At 42.4% G+C, this 20,062-nt stretch overlaps 1 protein-coding gene across 1 annotated transcript in view; it reads left to right on the top strand.

Annotated features, from left to right (window-relative positions):
- The window catches only part of LOC137092946 (NLR family CARD domain-containing protein 3-like), a 113,400-nt gene that overhangs the window by 33,855 nt on the left and 59,483 nt on the right, over nt 1-20,062 (top strand). Inside the window, exons 9-10 of the mRNA XM_067457507.1 lie at nt 4,756-4,929; nt 8,414-8,587. Coding sequence (XP_067313608.1) covers nt 4,756-4,929; nt 8,414-8,587 — 348 coding nt within the window. The remainder of the gene's footprint in view (nt 1-4,755; nt 4,930-8,413; nt 8,588-20,062) is intronic.

Here is a 20,062-nt window from a genome sequence, read left to right as displayed (position 1 = left end):
CTCAAAGTCAAAATGAAGGGCAGAGTGTGGAAAAAGAAAGTGAAGTTGGAGGGGGTTCGGATTTGAATGTGGACAAAGAAGAACCAGAAGGTAGTAAAGTAAAGGGAAGTGAGAAAAGAATTGATGAGACAATGGATATCGAGTTTGATGAGATGGAGGATGAAATACTTAAGGAGGACGAAGCAGTTTTTAAAGTGCCATCAGTGAAAAGGAAGTCGAATTTTTGTGAGATGCCAACTACATCAAAGAAAAAGGCACAAGACGAGTCTGTTAGTAAAAGTTCTGATGAGGTTTTGAACGCAAGTGATTTGTCTGGCTCAGAAATTAAGCAAGAATGTTCGGATGTTCAAGCTGAGGAACAAGATTATAGTGGTTACAGTTTGGAAAGAATGAAAAACTTCCTGCAGCGTACTAAAGGAATGAGGAATGTTGAAGCTGTAGACTATTTTCCTGATCTTTCTTTATTCATTGACTCAGCAAAAAGTTTAATGAAACAAAAAGGTGAAAGATGTTTGTGAAATCCTGAGGTCTATCGTTTAAAAAAGATTGTGCAAAAAGTGCGTCCCCAAACAATGCATAATGATATGTCACAAGAATACCGGAGTTAAATCGACCTGGCTTTTTGTGGTGCTTTTATCCCTCATAATGAGTAGTTTTAAAATATCTTCCCTGAATGTAAATGGGGCCAGGGATGCAGGCAAAAGAGCGCAGGTTTATGAGTTAATGAAATTAAAGAATATAGATGTTATGTTTTTGCAAGAAACTCATAGCACAAAGGAAAATGAAGTTGAGTGGATGAAGGAGTGGGAAGAAAAGATTGTGCTGAGTCATAAGACTTCTCATAGTGCTGGGGTGGCTGTTCTTTTTTTGGCAGGACTTGAAAGACTTGTCTACCAATATCATATGACGTTTTAGAAATAATACAAGGTAGATTAATTAAGGTAACAGCAAAGTTACCTAATGTTGCTATGGAACTAATAAAAATGTATGCTCCTGTAAAATCAATGGAAAGAATGTTGTTCCTTGAAATTCTGTGATAATCTAAAACAATGTAATATGGAAAGTTTTTTAGTATTGGGTAGTGATTTTAATTGTACAGCTAATGATTTAGATAGGCATCATATTGAGAGTCAAGATCAAGAAGTAAATTATTAAATATGATTAAAACCTGTCAGCTTTGTGATGTGTGGAGGAATTTTCCTTGTAATGTCAGGCAGTGTACATGGGTACATGTGAAAAAAAGTGTATTTCTTTAGCAAGATTAGGTCGTTTTTATTGTTTTAAATTTCAGAAACAATTTTTTAAATCCTGTGAAGTTTCTCTAACCACTCAATGGTAGTAGCATGTGTTTTTATTAAATCTGTTAAAAATAAGAGTGCATACTGGCATTTTAATACCGCTTTACTTGAAGATACCCATTTTTGTTTCTGTTTTTTGGTTGGGGTGGAAATCTAAAAAGTCTTCCTTTATATCAATACAGCAATGGTGGGATATTGGGAAAGTGAAGATACAAAAAATGTGTAATCAGTACACTTTTAATGTAACTAGAGATATGGTTCAGTCTATAAGAGGTCTAGAGATGGATATCATGGAACTTCAGGCTTTAAATGAAGCCACTGCAAATCCAAACCAATTGCGGGCTCTTAAAGGAAAGAAAGGAGCACTAGCGAAATTTATTAGGCACAAGGTCTCAGGGGGCGTTGTTTAAATCCAGATTTCAGAATCTTTCTGAAATGGATGCCCCGTCCAAGTTCTTCTTCGGTTTGGAAAGAAAAAAATGGTCAAAGTAAAAGTATACAGTGTTTAAAGGCAGAAGAGAAGAGGATAAAAAGTGAGTGAAGATTCATATGCAGAACTGGAATGTCTGCTAACAATAGAGGAACTTTACAATGCTTTGCAGAATATGAAGAATGGCAAAGCACCAGGACTAGATGGGTTGCCTGTTGACTTTTATAAAGCATTTTGGCATCTATTGGGAGAAGATCTACTTGCAGTTTTAAGTGAAAGTTTGGAGAAAGGAAAAATGCCACAAAGCTGTTTTAACTTTGCTGCCCAAGAAAGGAGATCTCAAGGAGATATAAAACTTGAGGTCAGTTTCTTTATTATGCACTGATTATTTATTATATTATTAAGATTTTATCAAAAGCTTTGGCAAACAGACAGAAGACGGTAATTGGACAAGTTATACATTCAGATCAATCTTATTGTGTGCCTAATAGATCAATAGTAGATAATAAATCCTTGATTCGAGATGTTTTAGAAATCGCTAGACTGTTTGGGAAAAAAATGTGGCCTAATTTTCCTAGATCAAGAGAAGGCGTTTGACCGGGTGGATCATACCTTTTTATGGTATACGTTTGAAACTTTTGGTTTCCCACCTGTGTTTACTGCCTTGATTAAAGTGCTCTATGAAGACATCGAAAGTGTACTGAAAATTAATGGTGGTTTGAGTAGCCCTTTTAAACTACAAAGGGGGATTAGACAGGGATGTGCCTTTTCAGGTATGCTTTACTCAATCGCAATTGAACCCATGTCAAATAGAATTAGGACTCCTTTAGTTGGTTTTACATATGGGAGTTCTTTTCCACCTATAAAACTGTCGGCATATGCAGATGACGTTTTAGTTTTAACCAGTGGACAGGATGATATTGACAAGCTGGTTCATATTGTTAATATTTATGCAAAAATGTCATCTTTAAAAGTTAACTGGGCTAGAAGTTCAGCATACACTCTAAAAAAATGCTGGGTTAAAAACAACCCAAGTTGGGTTGAAAATGCACCGACCCAACAATTGAGTTGTTTTAACCCAAAGGTTGAGTTGTTTTAACCCAGTGGTTGAGTTGTTTTAACCCAGTGGTTGGGTTAAATGTTGCTTAAGACAACCCAATTGCTGGGTAAGAACAACTCAACCATTGGGTTAAAAATGTCATCTTTAAAAGTTAACTGGGCTAAAAGTTCAGCATAGTGTTGGGAAATGGAATAAAGGAGAACTGGTTTTACCAGGTGAAATGGTGTGGTCACCAAGAAGCCTTAAATATCTTGGAGTTCTTCTGGGTGATGAAATAATAATGCAAAGAAACTGGGAAAATATTCTTGAAAATGTAGAAGGAAGATTAGGAAGGTGGAAATGGCTTTTACCCAAAATGTAATTTGGAGGGAGAGCATTGATTATTAATAATATAGTAGCCTCCTCTTTATGGCACAGGTTAGTAGTTTTAACCCCCTGAAGGGGTTTTGGGAAAAATACAGTTGACTAATTTATTTTGGGATCGATTACATTGGTTACCACTAAGTGTTCTTTATCTTCCAAAGGAAGAAGGTGGTCAAGGAGTTGTTGACCTGATAAGCAGGAAAGTAGCCTTTAGGCTTCAGTCTGTTCAAAAGTTTTTATACAGTCTAAGTATGTCATGGTTTGGACCAACATGTTGCCTTTTAAGTAAGGTTAGAGGGTGGAATTTAAGAAGAAATATCTTTTGGACAGATTGTCTTAGTTTTAATTTGAAGTTTATTTCTTCCTTTTATGAGAGTGTAAGAAAAGCATGGTGTACTATACAGGTTAAAAGATCATTGTCGTAAAAGTCACTGTTTTGGTTTCTGGAAGAACCGTTGGTTAATGATGCTCGCCTTGAATTATGTGGAAATACAAATTTATGGTTGATGCAACTTTTAACAAAAGCCAAAATTGTTCAAATGAAAGACTTGATAGAAGTGGCTGGTATCGCGTTGGACAATGTTGATGCACTTGCACAGAGACTTGAAATCAAATCAACAAGGAGGGTCCTTTTTTTTTTAACTTACGAGAAAATTTGATTGAAGAAGACTGGAATTTTTTATCAAGTAAGACACCTCCTGATAATACGGATCATTTTCCTTGTATGGTGATCTCTAAAAGTGCAATAGAAAATGAAAATGTTTTTATGAACTCTGACGATTTGAGAGACATAAGGTTTGATATAATAGGAGGAAAGAGTTTATATAAAGTTTGTGTAAAAGTGATAAATAAAGAGAAATTGAAACGAATGGAAACACAGTGGAGAGATCATTTAAGTGTTGATTGTGAAGTCAAACCTTTTTGGGCCTCTTGTTACAAACCACCATTGACTAAAAATGTGGGTGATCTTCAATGGCGCATTTTACATGGAATTGTTGCTATAAATGCTTTTATTTCAGTGTTGAAACCAAATGTGCAAGATCAATGTCCTTTTTGTGGTGAAAGAGAAACTATTTTTCATTTGTTTTATGCACTGTGAGAGACTAAGACCTTTGTTTGTTTTACTGGAGATTTTATTCTCAAATGTTAATTAAATGTTTACAATGATTGTGTTTATTTTTGGTTTTAAAGATTGTAAAGAAAAAAGGAAGAAAGGAAGGTTGTTAAATTTCGTCTTACGTCAAGCCAAAATGGCAGTTTATATTAGTAGGAAATATAAAATTGCTTATGGTAATAGTAAAAATATTGAATTGTTGTTTAAGGGGCTTATAAAAGCAAGGATAAAGCATGATTTTATTTTCTACTCGCATATGAAAAAATTGGAAAACTTTGAAGAGGTTTGGAGTGTAGAAAGAATGCTGGATTGAAAATGAGGCATTGCTATATGTGAATTGTGTATTTTGTTTTATGTGACGGTGTCTTTTGTATCTGATGAGGTTGTGTAGTAAATAAAAGTGTTGTTAAATCTCAAAATCTCTCTCTCTCTCTCTCTCTCTCTCTCTCTCTCTCTCTCTCTCTCTCTCTCTCTCTCTCTGCTAATGTAGGTTAAGAGGCTGTGATATGACAGATAAAGGTTGTTCTGCTGTGACTTCAGCTCTGAAATCAAACCCATCACACCTGAGAGAGCTGGACCTTAGCATGAATAAACTAGGAGACTCTGGAGTGAGAAACCTCAGAGATCTACTGATGAACCCACAATCACAGCTGGAGAAACTACAGTTAGTATCATTATACTGCACAGTTACAGTGGGATTACAGTTCACTGTTTATTTTATTTTAAGGCAACTGGACTCAAGTCACATCATTTATAGCTCTGCACTTTCTGCTGTTTCTCCATCTGAAGAAAGATTCAGAAATACTATTAGTTAACGGCTTATGTGTATCAGTAGAAGAGCATTAAACTTTGAAGCATTTGAAACTGTGGCTATTAAATGTGACCCCGTCTGTGAAACCCCGGCTAAAGTTGCAAAATGTAATTATGAGATTTTGATCGTCAAAGTGCCATAGACATAAAAATGACGCAAATAGGTAATTTTTGTTTATTGCTGTAAATGATAAATTATACCAAGGGATTTGAGATACAATACTCAATTTTTAATTCATAACATTATAAATTCTGAAATTAGTGATTTTATTGACACTACACTTTATACTTTTGCACACAAAAAATACCGGATGTGGGCTCCCTAAACGTTAGTTTAATCATCTCAGGGGGTTTTCATCACAACAAGACCAGCTGATTCGTATGTTATTCAGTTCAGGAACTTATTTTTTTTACCATTAGGAAGAGAAAGACATTAATGTCAATCGGCACGAGCGGCAATCAGGTCATCGGGACTTAAGCCGGGTTCAGATGTCTCTGGAGATATTTTCGTGTCATCGCCAATATTTTAATATTTTCTTCTTTGTTTTGTAGCTCAACATTGTGCCAATAATAACCATCTTAATTTAAAGTTATATTAGGCCTGCTATAGGTCTATTTAAAACGTGTTGTGGATGGTGGCGCGTCAGATTAATGCAGTGTTTCCCAACCGGGGAGCGCGGGGTGCCGCGTAAAAAGTTTTCAGCACGGACTTTGCATCGCGGTTCATCTCACATCTGATGACGCATCTTTAATATGGGTTGTAACTTGAAAATAATGCTTTATGTATGTTTCTGTCGATGGATACACGTGCTGGTTCCTCAGTTATACATTACAACAGTGATAATAATAAAAGAAGTGGGTAAAACGGTCTCTTATTAGTAAACTTTGTTCAATGCATGTGAGTGCTTCTGCATCTTCGAATATGAATACGGGTGTAGAGCCAGAAGGCGCGATTGAGAACTCGCGTGCGATCGCGATGTGAGAAGATTTGTCTCTGTGCGGTCAACCGAAAGCGCGCTCATGCACGTCTCAGCGCACAACTATTGAGTTCTCTTTCAAGTCTTGCGCTTGAGCAAACAAACTCACACAAGAAGTAGCCAATGTCAACATGTCCATCTTGATGAGTATCCAAGCAGACATAGTCTGAATATGCCTTAAGTTAACATACAGTCGAGAAAGCGATACCCCTGGGTCTTAAAGGGGCAGTAGCCTTTACTGCTGTCTGTTTAATGTTAATATGCAGCAATTTTTCATTTTATTACTTTATTAAATTTATTTAGCTAAAAACTAATGTTAGACCTACCTGAAAAGCCGAAAAGCATTATTTTATTATCTTTGCTCAATAGTAATTATTTGTGCTGCTGCTTGTATTTAAGTTATTTGTTATTTTCTTTATTTTTATTTGACAGTAGTCCTTTTTTCCATGAACATAGCAAATACCGAACCATTCAGAAACCGTGAACCTAAAACCTAAAACCGAATCGTGAGCAATCTGTACGTTACACCCCTAGCGTAACGTATGCGAGGGGGTGCCACAAAATTTAGAACATTTTCAAAGGGCACCATGACAGAGTAAAGGTTGGGAAACGTCTCGGTTACGTATGTAACCCTAGTTCCCTGAGGGAACGAGACACTGCGTCGAAACGCTGTGGGAACGCCTCTGCGTTAATGCGTCGTGAAGCGCGTGTAGAACCATTCCATCGGAAGATCGATCAATTGTCGGTGTGATGACGTCATCGACCGGAAGCTATAAAGCGTCCGTTAAAACAAACAGGAACTAGCTTCTGATAAAGCCTGAAGTAAGTGATCACGGGCATGCCGGGAGTATGGCCGGGCGACGCAGCGTCTCGTTCCCTCAGGGAACTAGGGTTACATACGTAACCGAGACGTTCCTTTTCAGGGAACTCGAGCTGCGTCGAAACGCTGTGAGAACGCTTATACCCACATCGCCATAGGACCAAGTGCCTCGTATGTGTGAAGCCATAGCGCACACGACTACGATAGCACCTGCGCCCCAACAGTAGATGCCACATCTAACTCGTAGAAGCAGAGGGAGGGAAGCATCTGTCGTTAGCGTTATGGGACGAACATGAGCCCCCAACACGGGTCCCTGGGATAGAAACCCGGGATTTTTCCACATGACCAGAGCAAGAAGGCATCGCCGCGTGACTTTGATCGTGCGGAGTGGATTTCCCCTCGGGGAGAACGCTTTTGTTCTGAGCCACCACTGTAGCGGCCTCTTGTTCAGCAGGCCAAAAGGTATCACATTGGACGCAGCTGCCATGAGACCTAACAGTTTCTGAAACTGTTTCACAGTGACGGCACAGTCTAGCTTCGGTTCTTTGACTGCTGCCAGGATCGATGCTATGCGCGTTGGCGATAATTGCGCCCACATAATTACCAAATCCCAGTTCACGCCTAATAAAAAGTGGTTCTCTGAGCCAGAGAAAGCACACTCTTCTTGGCGTTCAGCCTCAACCCCAATTTCAACATGTGTGCGAGGACAGCATATCGATGCTGAACCGCCATCTGCTCGGAGTGAGCTAAGATCAACCAGTCGTCGATATAATTTAGTATGCGGATGCCCTGCAGACGCAACGGCGCCAGAGCTGCGTCCACACACTTGGTGAATGTGCGGGGTGACAGTGCTAGACCGAAGGGAAGTACTCGATATTGGTATGCCTCTCCCGCGAAGGCAAACCTCAGAAACTTCCTGTGATGTGGAAGGATGGAGACATGGAAGTACGCATCTTTGAGGTCTAGGGCTGCCATAGAACGGCCCACACATCTGGCCGTTTCCTTTGTGGCCCACAAATAGCTTCATATGCTGAAATCTGACAAATCTTTGCTTTGAAACAATAGAGAAGTGAGAATAGACTCAAAACAGATCAACAAATGACAGTTGATTATTCTGACAGAGTTACAGTTATACTGGACTGATGGCACTTTTCACTAAATCTATTTTCACTAAATTTATTATGCAAGATTTGTATTTTAGAGATTGCAAACTACACTTTAAAAGGAATTCAAATACATTAATTATTTTCTTACATTAAAATTGTAAAATCATTCAATTGAAATGAGTTTTAAGTAGTTCTATTGTTTCTATATTGATCTTATATTAATCTGCAGTGATAAATTCTCTTTTTTCTGGAGTGAGGAAGATCCAGACTTGGATTGTAACTAGTGTCCTCAAATGCTCCTGTCTTGGTTTGTTCATATCATTAAGTTTCCATGATTTTGCTGCCGTATTAGTGACTGTATGGCATTTTTTAATGATGCATTTAAATCACATGAACTGAACATGGATTTGAGTCATTTTCTCTTTCTATCTTCAGTCTGTATAGATGCAGTATTACAGAGGAACAGAGTCTCATCCTGACTTCAGCTCTGAAATCAAACCCATCACACCTGAGAGAGCTGGACCTCAGCGGGAATAAACTAGGAGACTCTGGAGTAAAGCACTTATGTGACGCACTGAAGGATTCACACTGTAAACTGGAGAGATTGAGGTCAGTCTAGTGTTGTGAAAAGTACCGAGCACGATACCATATTGGTACTGAAATTAAAAAAAATGTGACGCTTAGAGCGCTGTTGAGCGGAATTGTACACACCTCTGACTGGCCATTGTGCTCACACGCTCATCAAATAGGTCTGTGATTGGCTACATCGACCAGCGCTTCACAGCTTTCAAAACCTTTTCAAACACTTCCTGTGCTTTCAAACGCTCCTGTGTGTGGATCATTGTAGCCAGGCATAGGCACATCCGATGAGCGCGTGTCCATTGTGGTCACGCGCTCATCGGATGTGCCTATGCCTGGCTACAATGATCCACACACGTCATGTACTTGTTCGCACAGACAGCACATCAGTCGCGTCTTTATGCGCGACTGATGTGCTGTCTGTGCGAACAAGTACATGACGGCCCCTGAGATACGGCAGGAAGTGCTTCAGAGCCTGAAACACTGCCATCATTTCCAGGCAATTTATATGCCATGAATGCTGGGGTTCTTGCCACAGGCCCCGGGCTGAGCGACCACCCATGGCTCTGACAAACGAATCGGAATTCCCAACTCACTCCTAGATACCTTATTTTCTGCACTGGAGAAAGAACGCTCTTCTTGGAATTCAGCCTCAGCCCCAACTTCCTCATGTGCGCGAGAACAACATCTCGATGCTGAGCCGCGAGACAAGTTGACTGTGCTAGGATCAGCCAGTCGTCGATGTAGTTGAGCACAGGGATGGTCCCCTGCATATGCAAGGGGACCAGTGCAGAGTCCACCCACTTCGTGAACGTGGAGGGTAAAAGAGCTGCGGATGGATGGAAACATGAAAATAAGCATCTTTGAGATCTATGGTGACAAACACAATCTTTTTGAGTGTGAGCAATCTGAACTTGAGCCTCAAGATGAGGCGCAGCCCTCCATTCTTCTTTGGCACGATGAAGTAACGGATGTAAAAGAACTGAATGGTGTACCCAATTCTTATGCACCGCAGGACCCATCGAGATATATGTGGCAGATTCTGCCACTCCGACACAAAATCCACTTAAGGGTACCAGCCTCCCGAGACTGGTCTCTGATGTATTCTGCAGTGTGAGTGCAGCACCCTGAAACAGTGAACCGGCAGGGAACAACAGGTCCAACAGCGTGATTTCCCTCCGCGGAGGGTGCAGACCATTCTCAGATGACCCACGAGGGCCTTGGAACGGTGGAACGACCCTGTGAGGGTAACGCAGACGCACAGGTACCGTATGCTGCGGTAAGCAACGTCTGCCCGTGGAGGGGATCACCCTCACCGTCCTGGGCCCGGAGGCTTCAGGACTTCTTAGACGCAGCCTTCCTTGAGATAATGACTATCCTCAGATCAGTCTTACCCTTAGAAGGCTGCGCCTGAGAGTGCCGACCATCGGCCCACCCTTTTTGTGGGGGTGTGCGGGTGGCGACGCTCTGTTTCTGCTGCGCTCTATGTGAGGAGCTCGTACTCGGTGCCTGCTGCTCCCGCCCAGCAGCAGACGAGACCTGGGGCTTACGGGGAGAAACTGCTTGAGCGCCACAGACTGCTTCTTTGCCTCCAGGAACCTGTCTGTAACCGTGGTGACAGAGTCACCGAACAGGCCTCCCAGAGACAACAGCGCATCAAGTACAAAGTTCTTATCCCGTTCTTTAATCTCTGTCAATCAGTCAATCAATCAACTTTATTTATATAGCGCTTTTACAATCACGATTGTGTCAAAGCAGCTTCACAGTGTCAAACAGGATAATATTGCAACAAAATTAGATTTGGATGTACTCTCCCAAACAAACAACACACATCAAGTGTGTATCCCCGCTCGGTATGTAGTGCGAGCAGGGAGGAACACACTTTCTGTAATGCTGTTTGCTCGCCATAATCTCTCTCTCTTGTGTAAAATGGTGTGTGAGTGCCAACGAAAACAATAAATTCTGAACTCAGATAGAAACACAGAGTTTTGACAGACAGAATGACACAGAGCGCTTGTTGAAGACAACAGAAGCTAACGGCGTGTTTGCCGGTGTGCTTTATAGTTTCCGGGTCTATGACGTCACCTGCCTATGACGTTCCATCTCTATTGGACTGATGACATACGTGCTTCACAACGCAATCACGCAGAGCCGTTCTCAGAGCAGTGACACAGCGGGAGTTCCCATGATTCAGGGAACTGAATGAGTTCTACTGTAGGTTTGAAAAAACACCATCAACTCCTCCATGTGCACCAGGTCTTCAGAAAGAACAAAAAGGGAAAAAAAGCACCAGGCCCAGATGGTATAACTGTCAGGTTCTAGAAGTAAACTGAGAGATCCAAATGCGATAAACTCATTTATTTGACAGAACTGCACAATGTTTACAATCAGTCTGAAGACCACAGGACATACTCAAAACAGAGGCAGGAAAAGTGCAGAGCGATCAGGCAATCCAAGGAACCGGTGAACAGGCGGGTAGCAGGTCGAGCGGGCTCGTGACACAAGGAAGCAGTGGGCAAATGAAAATCAGGAATCCAGGAATCCAGAACAGAGGCGATCTCCCGGGAAAGCAAGGGCTGACATCAAGGACCACAGAAGCCTGCAAAGATCTGACAATGAATGCTGTCAGTGACATGTATATGACATGTTCCAAAGAAATCCAAGATAACAGAACAGAACAAGACCCTTGGCGCTAACGTCTGCCGTAATGAAGTCGTTCGAAAAACTGGTTCAGGCCTATCTGAAGGACATCACCCTTTCTGACTCCTTTCTGGACCCCCCGCAGTTTGCTTACCGGGAAAACAGGTCTGTGGATGATGCAGTAAACATGTGTCTGCACTTTATCCTGCAACATCTATATAAATCAGGGACTTGTGTAAGGATCCTGTTTGTGGACTTCAGCTTGGTTTTTAACACTATCGTCCCAAACCTTCTCTTGCCCAAACTAACTCAGCTCTCCGTGCCCACCTCTGTCTGTCAGTGGATCTCCAGCTTCCTGACAGAACAGCCGCAGCTAGTGAGGCTGGGTAAATTCTCATCCAGCACCTGTACTATCAGCACTGGCACTCCTCAAAGCTGTATTCTCTCCCCACTACTCTTCTCCTTTGACCTCAATGACTGCACCTCTAAAGACCCCTATGTCAAGCTCCTGAAGTTTGCGGATGACACCACAGTCATCTGCCTCATCCGGGATGGAGAAGAGTCAGCTTGCAAATAGGAGGTTAAAGAGCTGGCTGTCTGGGGCAATCATAACAACCTAGAGCTTAACACGCTTAAAACAATGGAGATGATTGTGGACTTCGGGAGAAACCCCCTGCTCTTACCCCACTCACCATCTTGGACAACACTGTAAAAACAGTGGAGTCATTCAGGTTTCTGGGCACCACCATCTCTCAGGACCTGAAGTGGGAAATTCACATCGCCTCCATTGTTAAAAAGTCCCAACAGAGGTTGTATTTCCTCCACCAACTGAGGAAGTTCAACCTACTACAGGAATTGCTGATACAGTTCTACTCTGCCATCATTGAATCAGTCCAATGCACTTCAGTCACCATCTGGTTCAGCTCAGCTACCAAATATGACCTCAGAAGACTACAGAGGGTAGTCCGGTCTGCTGAGAGAATCATTGGTATAACCCTCCCCACTCTCCAAGATCTGTACATATCCAGAGTGCAAAATAGGGCTGGCAAAATCACTCTGGTCTCCTCTCATTCAGCACACTCCCTCTTCTAACTGTTGCCATCTGGTTGACGTTACAGAGCCCTGAGCATCAGAACGACCAAGCACAGAAACAGTTTCTTCCCTCAGGCAATCCATCTCATGAACACTTGACAATAAATGAGAAACACACACACACACACTTGCACAATTGTACATTAATTTATTCCACTTATCTATTTAACACACTATTTACATTCCAGTGAGTAGACATATTACATTTACATTTCCAAAATTATACCTTATATACATGTACATAGTAAATTGCTAATCTAATATGTTTATTTTAATTTGTACAGTGCCTTGCGAAAATAACCGGCCCCCTTGAACTTTGCGACCTTTTGCCACAATTCAGGCTTCAAACATAATGATATGAAACTGTAATTTTTTGTGAAGAATCAACAACAAGTGGGACACAATCATGAAGTGGAACGAAATTTATTTTGGGTGAGGGTGTGTAAGTCTGAACAAGCGAGTTTAGGTATATAAGTGCAAAGCCTGTGGTTGTTTTGTAGGCAAGAACTAGTGCCTTGAATTTGATGCGAGCAGCCATTGGCAACCAGTGCAGTCTGATGAAGAGAGGCGTAACATGAGCTCTCTTCGGCTCATTAAAGACCACTCTCGCCGCTGCATTCTGGATCAGCTGCAAGGGATTGATAGTGCATGCTGGAAGCCAAGCCAGAAGAGCATTACAATAGTCCAGTCTCGAGAGAACAAGAGCTTGAACCAGGAGTTGTGCAGCCTGTTCTGATAGGAAGGGTCTAATCTTTCTAATGTTGTATAAGGCAAATCTGCAGGACCGGGCTGTTGCAGTAATGTGGTCAGTGAAGTTTAACTGGTCATCAATCACAACTCTAAGGTTCCTGGCTGTCCTGGATGGAGTTATGGTTGTTAGATGATGTGACTTAACACTTCACCTCTCCATGACACCGTGTAAGACCTACCAGAGTGGTAAGACCTGAACCATTGGAGAGCAGTTCCTGAGATCCCCGTCTTCTTAAGTGTTGACAGGAGGATCTGGTTAACTGTGTCAAAAGCAGCAGACAGATCCAGCAGAATGAGCACTGAGGATTTGGAAGCTGCTTTTGCCAGTCTCAGTGCCGAGAGCAAGGCAGTCTCAGTCGAATAGCCGCTTTTGAAGCAGGATTGATTGTTGTCCAGGAGGTTGTTCTGTTCAAGAAACACAGAGAGTTGATTGAACACAACTCGCTCAAGTGTCTCTGCAATGAAAGGCAGAAGGGATACTGGTCTGTAGTTTTCTAAAAGTGCTGGATTCAGAGAGGGTTTCTTAAGCAGTGGGGTTACCCAAGCCTGCTTAAATGCTGTGGGAAAGGTTCCTGTGTGAAGAGAAGTGTTGACAATGTGAGTGAGTGCAGGAGTGATTGAAGAAGAAATGGCCTGAAGGAGGTGAGTGGGTATAGGATCAAGTGGACAGGTAGTAGGGTGACTGGAAAGGATGAGTTTAGAAATATCTGCCTCGGAGAGCGGAGAGAAGGATGAAAGCGTGTTCGTGTTAGTTGTTGAGATGTGCGTGTCAGTTTGTGGTGAGGAGAACTGTTTGCTGATGAGAGATGTTTTGTTTGTCAAAAATGATGCAAAGTCATCAGCTGTAAGAGTTGATGAAGGAGGGGGAGGAGGAGGACAAAGGAGAGAGGAGAATGTTTTAAAGAGTGTGCGAGAGTCAGAGCAATTGTTGATTTTGTTGTGGTAGTATGCTGTTTTAGCAGTGGAGACATTTTTAGAGAAAGAAGCGAGAAGAGACTGATACAAGGTGAGGTCAGTATAGTTTTTAGATTTCTGCCATTTCCTCTCTGCCGCCCTGAGTCCAGACAGCCAGGGGGCAGCTGGGGTGGGGCGGGGCGGGGCTGGATGGTCTGGATGAAAGGGGGCAAAAACTGTCTAAGGAGGATGTTAGAGTGGAGCAAAGAGTGTCAGTAGCACTGTTAGCATCCAGTGCTGAGAACTGAGCAGGTGGAGGGAGTGAAGATGAAACCATAGTGGATAGGCGAGAGGGAGAGAGTGACCGTAGATTACGTAGAAAGCTAATCTGTGTACTACAACTAGCTAGTGCGTGTTGTATCAGGAGTCAGTAAGAGGTTAAGAGTGATGAGAAAGTGGTCTGAGGTGTAATTGAGTAACTAAAGTGTTGTCCGTGGAGCAGTTGCGTGTGTAGACGAGGTCTAATTGGTTACCTGATGTGTGAGTAGCCATAGTAGATACTAACTTAAGGTCAAATGAAGTCAGTAGAGTGCTGAAGTCTGTGGCTAGATGTTTATCAAGATGGATGTTGAAGTCACCAAGCAGAATCAGAGGAGTGCCATCCTCAGGGAAGCTAGAAAGTAACATATTCAACTCCTCCACAAAGTTACCAAGGTGACCTGGAGGACGATTGACCACTACCACATGGATTTTAACAGGGTGAGCAATAGTGATTGAGTGTGATTCAAATGAACTGGCCGATAGAGATGGTAATGGATCAAATTTCCAATCATTTGAGATAAGCAAACCAGTACCCCCACCCCTCCCAATAGGCCGAGGGGAGTGTGAAAAAGTTAAATTGGTTGAGAGTGCTGCAGGAGTGGCAGTGTCCTCTGGTTTGATCCAGGTCTCAGTTAGGGCCATGAGGCTGAGCTGAAAATGAGTCCCAATAGATGAAATAAAGTCTGCTTTGTTTAAAGCAGACTGGCAATTCCAGAGACCAATTGGAATAGAGAGTAAAGTAGCAGAGGATTTCTGTAGACTGCGCAAATTACTAGGATTGTGGCGTCTTGCGCGTACAGAGCGTGATTTACGAATGCTAGTAGTAATAGTTGAGATTTGAAAGCACATGGTGAATACAGATCAGAGAAAAGGCCAGATAGAAATAAGAAAACCGAAAAGGAAGATGATACTCAAGTGCCTTGTCGGGGTCCTTGCTTGGGAGGAGTTGCACAGGGAAGAGTTGAAGTCTTTACACTCGTCTGTCTTGCACAGGGAAGAGTTGAAGTCTTTACACTCGTCGGTCTTCACACAAGGAGGACTTCACACTGCCGCTTCCGCTGCGGTGGACTATCACGCTATTTACACTCACCTGAGTATCGTTATTGAAAGCAGCTGGGAATGCCCCCAACAAACGCTCACTCACAACGTGGCAATGACCAAACAAATGCTAACTCCTCCACACACACACCGCAAGAATACACCAAAACTAATAATACACACCACTGCACTACACAGACACACTTATCCAACAACAAATGAACAAACAATCAAATGAGAAAAGTTACAAACACTTACAGAGTAGTTGTCTATCAGTCAATCAATGCTTCACCCCTAGCCAACTGCTAACAAACACACAAGGCTTTTAATACGTCGCTGGCCACGCCCCCAACAAACGCTCACTCACAACGTGGCAATGACCAAACAAATGTTAACTCCTCCTCCACACACACACCGCGAGAATACACCAAAACTAATAATACACACCACTGCACTACACAGACACTTATCCAACAACAAATGAACAAACAATCAAATGAGAAAAGTTACAAACACTTACAGAGTAGTTGTCTATCAGTCAATCGATGCTTCACCTCTAGCCAATAAGCAATAGCAATAATAAGCAATAAGCAAGTTAATACTTTGTAGCGCCACCTTTTGCTGCGTTTACAGCTGTAAGTTGCTTGGGGTATGTCTCTATCAGTTTTGCACATCGAGAGACTGAAATGTTTGCCCATTCCTCCTGCAGAACAGCTGGAGTTCAGTGAGGTTGGATGGAGAGTGTTTGTGAACAGCAGTTTTCAGTTCTTTCCACAGATTCTCGATTGGATTCAGGTCTGGACTTTGACTTGGCTATTGTAACACCTGGATATGTTTATTTTTGAACCATTCCTTTGTAGATTTTGCTTTATGTTTTGGATCATTGCCTTTTTGGAAGACAAATCTCCATCCCAGTCTCAGGTCTTTTGCAAACTCCATCAGGTTTTCTTCCAGAATTGTCCTGTATTTGGCTCCATCCATCTTCCCATCAATTTTAACCATCTTCCCTGTCCCTGCTGAAGAAAAGCAGGCCCAAACCAGGATGCTGCCACCACCATGTTTGACAGTGGGGATGGTGTGTGTTCAGGGTGATGAGCTGTGTTGCTTTTACGCCAAACATAACGTTTTGCATTGTTGCCAAAAAGTTCAATTTTGGTTTCATCTGACCATAGCACCTTCTTTTACATGTTTAGTGCGTCTCCCAGGTGGCTTGTGGCAACCTTTAAACAACACTTTTTTCTTCTTGCCACTCTTCCATAAAGGCCAGATTTGTGCAGTATACGACTGATTGTTGTCCTATGGACAGAGTCTCCCACCTCAGCTGTAGATCTCTGCAGTTCATCCAGAGTGGTCATGGGCCTCTTGGCTGCATCTCTGATCAGTCTTCTCCTTGTATGAGCTGAAAGTTTAGAGGGACGGCCAGGTCTTAGTAGATTTGCAGTGGTCTGATACTCCTTACATTTCAATATTTTTGCTTGCATAGTGCTCCTTGGGATGTTTAAAGCTTGGGAAATCTTTTTGTATCCAAATCCGGCTTTAAACTTCTTCACAACAGTATCTCGGACCTGCCTGGTGTGTTCCTTGTTCTTCATGATGCTCTCTGCATTTTAAACGGACCTCTGAGACAATCACAATGCGGATGCATTTATACGGAGACTTGATTACACACAGCTGGATTCTATTGATCATCATTAGTCATTTAGGTCAACATTGGATCATTCAGAGATCCTCACTGAACTTCTGGAGAGAGTTTGCTGCACAGAAAATAAAGGGGCCGAATAATTTTGCACGCCCAATTTTTCAGTTTTTGATTTGTTAAAAAAGTTTTAAATATCCAATAAATTTTGTTCCACTTCATGATTGTGTCCCACTTGTTGTTGATTCTTCACAAAAAAATTACAGTTTCATATCATTATGTTTAAAGCCTGAAATGTGGCAAAAGGACGCAAAGTTCAAGGGGACAGAATATTTTTGCAAGGGACTGTATATTGTGTCTTTGCCACAGGAGTTCACACGCCAGTGCACCTTTTGTGCCAATCCCAAGCCCGGTTAAATAGAGAGGGTTGTGTCAGGGAGGGTATCCGATATAAAACTTTTGACAAATTCATTATGCGAATCAAGAATATGACTTCCATACCGGATCGGTTGGGTCCCGGGTTAACAATGACCGCCATTGGTGCTGTTGACCTACAGGGCACTGGTGAAAATTGGGCTACTGTTGGTTGAAGAAGGAGAGGAGGAAGGTGTGTTAGAGGAGGAAGGCGTGTGCATAGGCAGAGAGAGAAGAGGAAGGGCAGGAGTTTTTGGAATGAAAGTAGGGACTTTGAATGTTGGTACAAGTAAAGGCAGAGAGCTGGTAGATATGATGCAGAGGAGGAAAGTCTACATTCTGTGTGTCCTAGAGACCAGGTGGAAAGGGAGCAAGGCTAGAAGCATTGGAACAGGGTTTAAACTGTTTTATAATGGTGTGGACAGGAAGAAAACTAGAGTAGGAGTGATCCTGAAGGAGGAGATTGTGAAAAATGTTCTGGAGGTAAAGAGAGAGTCAGATAGGTTGATGAGTCTAAAGCTGTGTGTTGTTGAATATTGTTAGTGCTTATGCTCCACAAGTAGGTTGTAAGCAAGAGGAGAAAGACAGATTCTGGAGTGAGTTGGAGGAAGTGATGCAGACCGTTCTCAGAGGTGAGAAAGGGGTGGTTGGGGGCACATTTGAATGTACATGTTGGTGAAAAGAATAGTGGGGACAAGGAAGTAATGGACAGGTTTGTACTTCAGGAAAGGGGCCGAAAAGGATCCTTCCTGGTTGGCTGAGGAGATGGCTATGGTGAACACGTACTTTCAGAAGAGGCAGGAACACAGGTTGACATATAAGAGTGGTGGCAGGAGCACACAGGTGGACAGTATTTTATGTAGACGCTGTAATATGATAGAAATTTAAAAAATTGTAAATTAGTGGAAGGTGAGAGTGTAGCTAGACAGCATAGGATGGGGGTGTGTAAGATGACTCTGGCGGCGAGGAAGTTGAAGAGAGTAAAGGCTGAGCAGAAAACAAAGTGGTGAAAGTTGGAAAAGGGTGCTGTGTGGTTTTCAGGGAGGACTTGAGACAGGCTTTGGGTGGTCAGGAGGGACTTGATGACTGGACTACTACAGCCAAAGTGATCAGGGAGATAGGTACACCCTAAAAAATGCTGGGTTAAAAACAACCCAAGTTGGTTTGAAAATGCACCGACCCAACAATTGAGTTGTTTTAACCCAATGGTTGAGTTGTTTTAACCCAGTGGTTGAGTTGTTTTAACCCAGTGGTTGGGTTAAATGTTGCTTAAGACAACCCAATTGCAGGGTAAGAACAACTCAACCATTGGGTTAAAACAACCCAATTGTTGGGTCGGTGCATTTTCAACCCAACTTGGGTTGTTTTTAACCCAGCATTTTTTAGAGTGTAGGAAGGTGCTAGGTGTGTCATCTGGAAGGAGGAAAGAACACAAGGAGACTTGGTGGGGGAATGAGGAAGTCCAGGAGAATGTGCAAAGGAGGAGGTTAGCTAGGAAGAAGTGGGACAGTGAGAGGACAGAGGAAAGTAGACAGGATTATAGGGTGATGCAGCGTAAGGTTAAGTTAGAGGTGGCAAAGGCCAAACAGAAAGCTTATGAGGGCATGTATACAAGGTTAGATACTAAGGAAGGTGATAGGGATGCATATCGGTTGGCGAGGCAGAGGAATAGAGATGGAAAGGATATGCAGCAGGTCAGAGTGATCAAAGATAGAGATGGAAATGTGTTGAGTATTACTTTGAGGAACTGATGAATGAGGAAAATGACAGGGAGAGAAAAGTTGTAGAGGCAAATATTGTTGAGCAGGAAGTAGAAAGTATTAGCAAGGGGGAAGTTAGGAAAGCTTTGAAGAGGATGAAGAGAGGAAAGGCAGTTGGGCCTGATGGCATACCAGTTGAAGTATGGAAGTGTATAGGAGAGATGGCAGTAGAATTTTTAACTAGGTTGTTCAACGAGGTCTTAGAGAGTGAGAGGATGCCTGAGGAAAGCAGGAGAAGTGTTTTGGTGCCGATTTTTAAGAACAAGGGAGATGTGCAGAGTTGTGGAAAATACAGATGTGTTAAGCTGATTAGCCATACAATGAAGTTGTGGGAAAGAGTAGTGGAAGCAAGGCTAAGGGTAGAAGTTAAAATTTGTGAGCAGCCGTATGGTTTCATGCTAAGATAGAGCACTACAGATGCATTATTTGCTTTGAGAATGTTGATGGAGAAGTATAGAGAGGGTCAGAAAGAGTTGCATTGTGTCTTTGTAGATTTAGAGAAAGCATATGACAGAGTGCCAAGAGAGGAGCTGTGGTATTGTATGAGGAGGTCTGGAGTAGCAGAGAAGTATGTTAGAGTGGTACAGGATATGTATGAGAGCAGTAGGACAGTGGTAAGGTGTGCTTAAGGTGAGACAGAGGACTTCACGGTGAAGGTGGGTCTGCATCAAGGATCGGCTCTGAGCCCCTTCTTGTTTCCGGTGGTGATGGACAGGCTGACAGATGAGGTCAGACAGGAATCTCCATGGACTATGATGTTTGCAGATGACATTGTGATCTGTAGTGAGAGCAGGGAGCAGGTGGATTTAAAGTCTAGAGAGATGGAGGTTTGCTCTGGAGAGAAGAGGAATGAAGGTTAGTCGCAGCACGACAAAATACATGTGTATGAATAAGAGAGAACCAAGTAAGAACAGTGAGGTTACAGGGAGAAGAGGTAAAGGAGGTGCAGGATTTTAAGTA

The sequence above is a fragment of the Pseudorasbora parva genome, chromosome 11 (assembly GCF_024679245.1).
Source record: "Pseudorasbora parva isolate DD20220531a chromosome 11, ASM2467924v1, whole genome shotgun sequence".
Classification (NCBI taxonomy): Eukaryota; Metazoa; Chordata; class Actinopteri; order Cypriniformes; family Gobionidae; genus Pseudorasbora; species Pseudorasbora parva.
This window is presented reverse-complemented; position numbering and strand designations above follow the sequence as displayed.